General features: G+C 37.4%; 1 protein-coding gene across 1 annotated transcript; it reads right to left on the reverse strand.

Annotated features, from left to right (window-relative positions):
* Positions 1-1,111: 1,111 nt before the first annotated feature.
* Positions 1,112-1,918, reverse strand: LOC128200044 (uncharacterized). The gene has a single exon (XM_052892026.1). It carries the CDS (start codon positions 1,916-1,918, stop codon positions 1,112-1,114), a length of 807 nt encoding a protein of 268 aa, XP_052747986.1.
* Positions 1,919-11,399: the final 9,481 nt, after the last annotated feature.

Below are 11,399 nucleotides of genomic sequence, written 5' to 3' on the forward strand. Positions count from 1 at the left end.
AAGACCGATTTTGCAGTATTAATTACAATATTGTATTCTTTCATCCTGGCAAAGACAATACGTAAATGCTGCTCATGTTCAGCTTCAGATTTAGAGAAAATGAGGAAATCGTCCAAATAACAGTAACAGAAATCCAATCCCCTAGTCACCTCATCAACAAATCTTTGATAAGTTTGACCTGCATTTCTTAAACCAAAGGTCATATACGGAAATTCGTATAGACCAAATGGGGTTGAAATGGCAGTCTTCGGTATGTCCTGAACACTTACGGGTATTTGATTATAGGCTTTAACAAGATCAATAGTAGAAAACACTTTACATCCAGAAATAGAATGAGTAAAATCATGAATATGTCTAATCGGATACCTATCAGGAATCGTCCGTGCATTTAGCATACGGTAATCTCCGCAAGGACGCCAACCGTTATCTTTTTTCGGAGCTAAATGTAATGGCGATGCCCACGGACTCTCTGAAGGCCTAGCTGTGCCATTAGCTAACATGGACTCAAACTCTTGTTTGGCAATTTTCAACTTGTCCGGAGCAAGACGCCGGGGATTGCAATGTACGGGTGGGCCAGGTGTTGTGCGTATGTGATGAACTGTGTTGTGTGAAATAGTCCTATGAACCCCTGCTGGTCGTGTAATTTCAGGAAAATCAATTAAAATATTATGAAATTTAGAATCACCTATCAAAACTTTTACAGACTGTATTGTGTTGGATGGATATGAAAGTGAAGCTGTAGCAGTGAGTGTAGTGGTATTATCTACTAAACGTTGATTGCGACAGTCAACCATTAAATTGTAAAAGGATAAAAAATCTACACCTATAATACACTTTGTTACATCAGCGACTACAAAACGCCATGGAAACTGTCTACGTAGACCTAAGTCTAGGTTTAAATGTGCGTAACCGTAGGTATCGATGACGCTACCATTAGCAGCACGCAGTTGATAATTGGTCTTGGGCCGACGTTGTCGTAGTAGTAATCGTGGAAAGACACAGAGATCGCTTCCGGTGTCGACGAGAAACTGGGTCTTTGTATTCCGATCCATAACGAAAAGGCGACTACAGGAGGTTGGGCAATCGCTGGTCGCCGCTATCGATTGCCTTGTTAGTTTTCCTGATTGTAATCGCATGGCTTGATACAATTGTTAGCTTTACTGCCAAACTTATGGTGATACCAACAAACAGGAAATTTCTTATAATTAGAATGAGACCTTGATGCTGATCGGCTACGTTGAGGCTTCCTAGATCTGGAGCGCTGGCGACGATTTAGTTGCATGGTAAGTGACTTTACTTGCTTGCGCAGCTCCGCTATTTCATTCGCCATGTGATTGCTAGAACTTGGTCCTGCAGCTGCATCATCACGAGCTGTCGCTTCAACTTGAGGTGAACGTGGTGCGAGATCCATAATTTTATCTGCTAGATCCGCTAACACATCTAAATCTGTGTTAGATTGTGCCACAAGGATGGTCTGAATATGAGCAGGAAGACGGCTGGTCCAAATTGTTTGAAGAAATTCATCTGGTACCTTTGGTCCGGCTAAGTTCTGCAAATGCCTTAAAAATTGCGAAGGCTTGCGGTCGCCTAGCTCCTCGTGCAGTTGTTTCACCTTCTTCTCTTTGGATGCACTAAGGCGCTTAACCAACTCCGATTTAAGCTTTTCATACTTTCCCTCTGCTGGCGGACTGATAATAATGTCTTTAATTTCTTTAGAAAATTGATGGTCCAGTTGTCCGATTACATAATTAAATTTTGTTAGATCACTGGTAATTTTTGAAATAGCAAATTGACCCTCGACTTGAGCAAACCATATCTCTGGCTCTTCTGGCCAAAATGGTGGAACTTTAATTGCGACTTTAAATACCTCTGATGACGTGTTATCTCGTACTGTGGAAACGGTGCCGCTCTCCGTCATTTTTTCTTCCAAAAATCGATGAATGAAAATGTTCAAAAGGGAGTCACCAGTGTAGAGATAGGTTTGAAAGAGGTTGGTAGCCTACATACATATCAATGTCTAAAATATAGATATGTAAAAAGCCTAGCTATTTTGTAGTGTAAAATTTTTAAACTTTAACAAAGTGACTGTTTAGATTTCATACAAACGCTTTTTGGTTCTAAGTGACTTAGCCTTTTAAATATTTTGCTACTCATCAAAATTCCAATTTCAAATATTTTTTAAAATATATTACTTTTAATATTAGGATAATCAAAATGTCCATCGGTTTTCTCTGTCTACTCCGTAACGAACTTGATATGAAGATTGTCACTGTGACATTAAAAATATTTATTACTAATACAATTTATAAGATTCAATTAAATTAAATTTGTTATTGTAAAATTATTGCGCAACTTCAGACACAATGTATTTCGAATAAATGACTAACGACCAATGTCTGTGTTCGCTCAGATTAGTGTGGTCACATGTCGTGCTCTTAGATTATGGTCGAGCTATTTAAAATAAATATATTTATTCATATCATAAATTGTTTAATACATATATTTGAAAGAAATAGAGTCTCTGCAAGATATCTAATCTGAGGCTGCATTATTCGACACCTACGGAACCCTAATTTGAGACTGTGCATATTAATGATAATAGCACCATTATTGGTATATAGAATCATCAGCAAAGAGCGAACGTAGGTATCGGAATAAGAATGGCGGTACGCAAGAATGAATAAGTATAGAGTGATTAAATCATAATTTATATATTTTTTTTATTATTTATATCATCACTAACATCATTTCAGCACAACTGTCTACTGCTGAAAATAAACCTTCCCCCATAAAGGGAGTATTGCTAGTAGTTGCCACGCTTGGCAGGCAGGTTGGCAACTGCAGTTAGGCTTTTAAAAATGTTTTAAGTGGGAATCGTAAACGCATATTAGATACTGTTTGAAAGTGTTCAATTAATTACCATAAGAAAGAAAGAAAGAAAGAAAGAAGAAAGAAAACATTTATTGACAACAACAAAAAGTTACATAAATTATGAATTAAAAAAAAAAACTTTACATTTATTATTGCCAACGTGATCACAACTCAGCATGTGCTGCAGCAATTCAATTGCTACAGCGCTGATATTCTGTGGTGCCCATACGTGACATTATTATCATATCGTTGCTTGACTAATTTTGATGGTAGTAAGTGCTTTTGATTCATCAATAGGTTATTGAAAGTGTTTCTATTTTTGCTTTTTAATATGGCTATCAGAGCATACACTCGCGTGCTATATTTATTATTTAAAAAAAAAATAATTGACATAAAATTATTGAATTAATTATATATATAAAACATTTAAAAATTGTTATAAATGGATACACTGATTGTCACATTCAATTTCGTATCGTATAATTTTGACGTAGTTGCGTATCTTGAAATAAGTCATGCTCACTTTAATGTCCAGATTGGTGATGGCATGGTGGGCCGGGTCGGTAGACTCCCTATGATATGCTTGAACACAACGATGGCTGGCTCATCCGTCATACTCGTGAACGGGTGCTTCTAGTAGGGACTGATCTGTGCAATAATACTGTGATCGATTGTAGCGTTGAAGCTTTTTTCTTTCTTTTGTCAATACGAAGCTTGTGATAGTAATTTTATTCGATTGTATTTTTTTTGTTGTACACTTAAATCTTATTTGAAAAAAGCAACAGCTGTGTTTTTTGCCCGTTCTTCTCAGCTGAAATTACATTCCGAACTGAACGGCGGTAGATTCATAAAAAAATCACTATTCCAAAATGCTTATTATTAAGTTTACTTGAATAAAAAATATTTTTTTTTATTTATTTATTATTTATAATAATAGAGGCTCAGAGGGTTCCCAAAGAGTGTTGACGTCAGGCAGGCGGCCGGTCGTAAAACTATAAGCTAAATCCTTTTGTAATATGGATAAAACCATATTACGCCGACCCCAAATAATTGGGATAAGGGTAGGAAGATGATGATGAATAATAGAGGCTAACCTAATTTAACAAATATATACTAAAGATACTTTATGTACTTATAGATTTACGTGGGCAAAACCGCGGGATTCAGCTAGTTATGAATATAAATAACGTAGTTATTATAAACTACCTACACATTACAGACAAATGGTTCTATACAGCATGAACTAGTCAAAGCCACACAAAGAAGCCCCCGTTCATTACAAATTAACACCCGTTTGTTAGTTCCATACGTAATTGAGCAAACACCTACTTGCCTTATTAATTGAACACATTATAACATAATGAAAATAATCATCGTGCCTCCAATGAAAACGGTAGGTGAGTCATCGGCCTTCTGTGTCGTATAGAAATCATCAGGTAGGTAGTATCTGCTACTGAATTAAGTAAAGAATGTTAGAGATCATTAAAAGTATTTTTTCTCAAACATAATTGGAAATGTGAGCATTATTTTGACAATCTTCTTCGAGACAAATCAAAATTGCCGTACTGGCCAGATACATGCGGGCAGCGGCCGGCAAAAGTTGTATGAAAATCCATATCTGTCGTGTTTTGCGGCCAGATAAATTACTATGTAAACTCATATCTGTTCTGTAATTTAAAAATGGAATGACCTTTTACTTCGAAACATGGCTACCGAGGAGGTAACTAATAAAAGGTTTTATTTAAATTTTGAACTGTCTTGCAAATAGAAAGCTGTTTATTGAAAATAAAACAAAGGAACATTATGGCGCGTGAAAATTATTAATGAACTTAAAAAGTAAAATTGTGTTTTTGATATCCGCGCATTGTTTAAGAAAAGTACTATACAAGCCTTGGCCACAACTAGGCATCGATGGACTCACGTATGTGTGCCTCGGCTACGCCTTGGCCCACATTTGCATGTTCGTCCATTAATGCCCCAGTTGCTGGCCGCTGTAGTAATGTACTATAACCTTTCAATCGATTGGCTGTGTAGCAATTTTTTTATAATACTCAGAATTGGGGGTGGCTAATATAGGTAGCAATATCTATTTATTTTAGTTACAATATCTATATATTAGTCGACGAATGGGCAGCGAAATCCCTCTTAAAACATCACCAAAACCTAACTGCTGTTGCCAATCTGCTTGGAAACTGCTGGCAAAACTCTCCTTATAAGGGAGGCCTATATTCAGCAATGAAAACACAACAAATTTATTCTAACAGACGCTTAGTCCTTACTAATGTATCAATCCAGATCTACGCTAGATGGCATTGTAAACAAAATTTTAATTTCTATAAAAAGTTTTTTTTTATACCACTGAGTTGGCAAACAAGCATACGGTCCACCTGATGGTAAGTGGTTACTGTAGCCTAAAAACACTTGCAATACCATTTTTCACACAGTTTGTGACAAACTATATGAAAGATGATACAGCCAGAAAGGGAGAGCTGGGAGAGCTAAGAGCGCAGCATTAAAGTTAAGATTTCTGCAAATAAAGATGAAAATGTAAAGGAAGATCTGAAAAGAATTAGACAAACTGTGAGAGATGATACAGCCAGAAAGGGAGAGCTAAGACAGTAGCATTAAAGTTAAGATGTTTGCAAATAAAGATGAAAATGTATAGGGAGATCTGAAAAGAATTAGACAAACTGTGAGAGATGATACAGCCAGAAAGGGAGAGCTAAGACAGTAGCATTAAAGTTAAGATGTTTGCAAATAAAGATGAAAATGTATAGGGAGATCTGAAAAGAATTAGACAAACTGTGAGAGATGATACAGCCAGAAAGGGAGAGCTAAGACAGTAGCATTAAAGTTAAGATGTTTGCAAATAAAGATGAAAATGTATAGGGAGATCTGAAAAGAATTAGACAAACTGTGAGAGATGATACAGCCAGAAAGGGAGAGCTAAGACAGTAGCATTAAAGTTAAGATGTTTGCAAATAAAGATGAAAATGTATAGGGAGATCTGAAAAGAATTAGACAAACTGTGAGAGATGATACAGCCAGAAAGGGAGAGCTAAGACAGTAGCATTAAAGTTAAGATGTTTGCAAATAAAGATGAAAATGTATAGGGAGATCTGAAAAGAATCGAAAAAACTTTTTGAATGATGATACAGCCAGAAAGGGAGAGCTGAGACAGTAGCATTAAAGTTGAGTTGTTTGCAAATAAAGATGAAAATGTAAAGGGAGATCTAAAAAGAATCGAACAAACTTTGTGAATGATGATACAGCCAGAAAGGGAGAGCTGAGACAGTAGCATTAAAGTTAAGATGTTTTCAAATAAAAATGAAAATGTAAAGAGAGATCTGAAAAGAATCAAACAAACTGTGTGAATGATGATACAGCCAGAAAGGGAGAGCTGAGACAGTAGCATTGAAGTTTGCAAATAAAGTGGAATGATAGAGAGAAATATCCAACTTCAATCTTAAACAGATATAGGACAAGGGCAGAGAAATAATGACAGCCGTTGTTGGCGTCTTGAGTAAAACAAATGAGTCGTTTGCGGTTACCCAAACGCCATTTCGTTCTTTCATTCGTCCACGTTCACCGGTCACGTTTTATTACGTTAAAGAGCGAATTGTAAATGTATACGATCCGTATTTCACACCCATAATTACAATTATGATTTGTCGGTTTTATTTATAAAGATCGACAGTTACAATCTTCACTGTACGGTAATTTTAGTACACGGCAAACTTCTTGTAGTAATCACATATTGTTGTTTTGTAAACTGTAATAAATACGTATCTCTTTTATTGGAATTGATTTATTGTTATTTCTGTAATCTTATTTCTTATGATTTTCTAGATGGATGTGCCAAGGTGTTCTCTTTTAGCAATCTGTCCGTTTCTAGAGTAAGGATACAAGGGTATTTTTTGATGGATGATAATGGAATGGTATCCCCGCCGTGCGCTAACGGTATACGCTAGCGGGGCACCAGTGAGAGATGATTAGTGAGGATGAAAAGGCAGGTCAGTTAGCCCATCGTGACGAATTCAATGATAAGTTAGTCACGATGGTTTTCAGGAGGAACCGCGTGGAGTTCGACCTGATAAGGTATATTGATAGCGATGGGGACTAACCTCCCTATTACTAACAATCCTTTTCCTCCCAGGATACAAGGATATGCGATCCCGGCCTCCCAAGCCACTGCAGTTACTGACCGGTATCTCCTCCACAAATGCAATATCCCCTTTTCTCTTTTCTCGATAAATCTTTCATTACCTTTTCACCGACTTCTTTTAGTTTATTGATTCCAAACATGTCTTTCCTTTTTGATCAATCCTTTCCTCTCTACCGTATGTGGCTACAAACAAATGCTCCTAAGAAAGGTTGATGGCAAGCGGGCGGCAGGTCCTAAAATCAAAAGACATGATCTTAAATAATATGAAATAAAAACTTAACTTACCAGAGGGAGACTTTGTACAAAACTCGATTGCTTGAGTACCTCTGTCCTATTCGTGTTTCAACCGTAAAGCAGTTGTGTTTACATGGCTGTGTTTCGGTTTGAAGGGTGGGATATGGCGTGAATTTACTGGGTACACAGGAATAACACCTGAGTCCTCAGGAATGGCAACGCATGGGGAGGATCATGGGCGAAACAGTATACTCTGTTATATCCATGGTACTGCTCATGTCTATAGGCGACGGTTACCCCTTTCCATCAGGTGGGCCGTCAGCTTGTTTGCCATTCTAAGTTGAATAAAAAAAAAACTTATTACGTCAAATCCAAATAATTGGAATAAGGAATAATCGTTTATTGGGTGCCTCAGATCTATTCCAGTTTCTGAAGCCTATACTATGTTTAGGTTTGAAATGATATGATAGTAACTCTAATCGCCTGCCTGCGACGTGGAGGCCCCGGGTTCAATCCCCGGCCAGGTCATGATGGAAAACGATCTTTTCCTGATTGGCCTGGGTCTTGGATGTTTATCTATATATGTATCTATTATAAATACAGTATCGTTGAATTAGTATCCCATAACACAAGTCTCGAACTTACTTTGGGGCTAGCTCAATCTGTGTGATTTGTCCGTATATATTTATTTATTTATTTAACTTACAGGGTACCAAGACATAATTTCTCAGTTCTCCGGGATGGTACATGAGGTGTAGTACAAAATCACAATATATTCTGTGATGCCCATTACGTTCAGTGACGTGCCCATGAAATTTTATAGTAGGTGTGCTTTAAGCCCACACATTCTACGCCACAGCGGGGCCAGATTACATGTAATATAACAATTAATAAAAATTCCAAGTGTCTAATTTGATCTTTTAAATAGTATAAGACACAGTCATTGTGCGTATATGTGTGTTATAAAGTTTGTATCTACAATTGTTTTGTACAAATTCAAGACTTGTCGACAGTTTTGCTCTTTTGAGGGCAAAGCAATGAACTGAGTTGTGACCATTTTATTTTACTATGGCACATGCACGAAAAGAAAAAATTATGTTGCTTATTTAAAAAAAATTACCGTTATATATATATATATATATATATATATATATATATATATATATATATATATATACCTTTGGCTTCTTTTTATTTCTTTTTAAAAGAATAAAGTGAATTCATACAACTTCCGTCATAATATCTCGATTGTTACACCTGATAAATTTCTATAAACAACGCCATCTAGCGGTGATAATCGTAAGCATTGTCTAGATCTCATTAATCTAATATCTTGATGTAAAAACCACAAATGTAAGTTAATCAGAATAATAAAACTATTACAAACACGTCCTTCGCGGTGCGAGATGATATGTAGGCATGTTCTTTTGTGTCAAACATTTACTTGCGCAAAATAAGGAGCAATAAAATTAATATAATGAGAACATAAAATTGGGGTCATAATTCAACAATTCAACGTATGTACACGTATGTTGTGTGAAATCGCATTATTAGTATTTGTAACCACGAATTTTCGTGTATATTACTTATTGCTTGACTTGATATTAATTAAGAACTATATGATGGATGATATCGTAGCTTACTGAAGTGTAGCAATGATGGAATTAATCCTTTTTTTTATACCACTGAGGTGGCAAACAAGCATACGGTCCACCTGATGGTAAGCGGTTAACGTAGCCTATGAACGCCTGCAATACCAGGGGCGAGAAGAGGTGACTAAGTAAATTTTATGGTCGAGGAATGGGCAGCAATGTCCCTTTTAAAACATAATCAAAGTCTAAATGCGGTTGGTAGCCAACGCTTGCTAAACGTGGCAACTACTGATAAAACCCTCCAATAGCGGAAGGCCTTTTTTCAACAGTGTACAGTTCACGGTTATTTCGCGTCCCCATTCCTGAGAACTACGGCGTTATGGCCTCAGTACTATATTATTTCACTTTACTAATGGAAAGTGGTAACCATCGCGTATAAACATAAACAGTACCATGGACATAACAGAGTATACTATGTCGCCCATGAATAAAGTAAAATTTTTAACCAAGAGATCACAACTTTAATTTACAAAGTAGAAAATGAATGAATTGAATTCGCTGAATTCGCTTGCCACTTGTCTAGAACCCAGGCCCGCATGCCAACTACTGGCAAAACCTTCTCTACGGAGGGGATTGTCAGTAATGGAGACTAAGAATCCAATTGCTAGCAATATACCCAACCAGGTCGACGTCGGAAACTATCATGGTTAATTCCTGATGAATTCATCATGATGGGCTAACTGGCCTGTTTTATTCTCACATATCACCCTTCCCTGGTGCTCCGCCAGCGTATCCCGTTAGCGCAGGCGGGGTTACCATACCATTTTCACCCATCAAAAAAGCTCTCCTTATGGGGGACGCTGTGTCCAGCAATGGCTGACAAAACAACTATTGAATGAATGAATAAATGGAAACTAAAGATATGAACAATATGTACACAAACAAAATTAATTAATTATATAACATAAAAGCAAGATAAAGAGGCAACAACAAATTTTTTTTATGCAACTTACAATGGCAAACAAGCTGACGGCCCACCTGATGGATGGATGGATGGATGGTGGTAACCGTCGCCTATAGACATGAGCAGTACCATGGACATAACAGAGTATACTGTTTCGCCCATGATACCCCCATGCGTTGCCATTCCTGAGGACTCAGATGTTATTCCTCTGTACCGTGTAAATTCACGCCATATCCCACCCTTCAAACCGAAACGCAGCCATGCAAACACAACTGCTTCACGGTAGAAACACGAATGGGACAGAGATGCGATATGCGAATAATACTATGCCATATTTATCCTGCATGGCAAATGCGGGATCATTGATATAAACTCAAAATAAGAATGGCCCCAAAATAGACCCTTGAGGTACGCCCATTCCCACAAGCGATATATGAATGGCGGAGGGGAAGGAGAGTTAATGGTGGATATGACAGTGTGTGTGTGTGTGACTCACAGCAGCTCCTGGTAGGTGCCGAAGTTGGCCTGCAGCTGCTCGGCCAGGTCGAGCTGCTGGTCGGCCTGGTCGGCTCGCTGCGTGATCGCCTCCAGGGCCTCCGTCGCGTCCTCCAGCTTCGCCGTCACGTGCTCCTTCGCGCCGGGGAACGCCTCGCCCAGGCTGACGAATAATGCACATGAGTATACTATTTATCGTGAAAGAAATACTTTTATGCAAGGAAATTAAAATTCTTATGAATCTACCGCTCTAGTCGAATCTAGTTGAATTCAAGCTAAATCTCTTATAAGTACAGCCAATAACGGATTTTATTTATACAAACAAAAATTATAATTCCAAAGCGAGGTAGGCAAGTTAGAGTGCATGTATGCAATTAATACAGGTGCATGTATGAAAGAAACCATGTATAATAATGAGTGTCCATAAAGTTAGGTCAATTGATATATAAAATAATTAAAATCCATGTTATTACAGTTCAAATATTGACAGCAATGATTAAGTAATATCATGGTTACCAATTGCAAACCGGCAGTTAGTATTTTTTTTATACAACTTAGAATGGCAAACAAGCTGACGGTCCACCTGATGAAAAGTGGTAACCGTCGCCTATAGACATGAGCAGTACCGTGGATATAACAGAGTATACTGTTTCGACCATGATACACCCCATGCGTTGCCATTCTTGAGGACTCAGGTGCTATTTCTCCGTACCCAGTAAATCCACGCCCTTCAAACCGAAATACAGCCATGCAAGCACAACTGCTTTATGATTGAAACACGAATGGGACAGAGGTACCCAAGCAATCGACTTTTGTACAAAGTCTCCCTCTGGTATAAGTATGTAGAAATAATTTATCGTAATTTTTGTGTGTTTACGAAACTTCTAACAATAAGATCTACCATCCAGTTCGGAATGCAATATTAGTGGGTAATTTTTGTTTTAAATTATATTGTTAGATTTATTTTTTTCATTTATACTACTGTGTGAGTCACTTTCTATGAATAAATTTATAGATTCATAGATTTACAGATTCATACATTCATGATTCATAGGTTCATCCAGACATGGGTTCATAC

This window comes from Galleria mellonella, unplaced genomic scaffold (genome assembly GCF_026898425.1).
Source record: "Galleria mellonella isolate WM207_F2 unplaced genomic scaffold, CSIRO_AGI_GalMel_v1 utg146, whole genome shotgun sequence".
Taxonomy (NCBI): domain Eukaryota; kingdom Metazoa; phylum Arthropoda; class Insecta; order Lepidoptera; family Pyralidae; genus Galleria; species Galleria mellonella.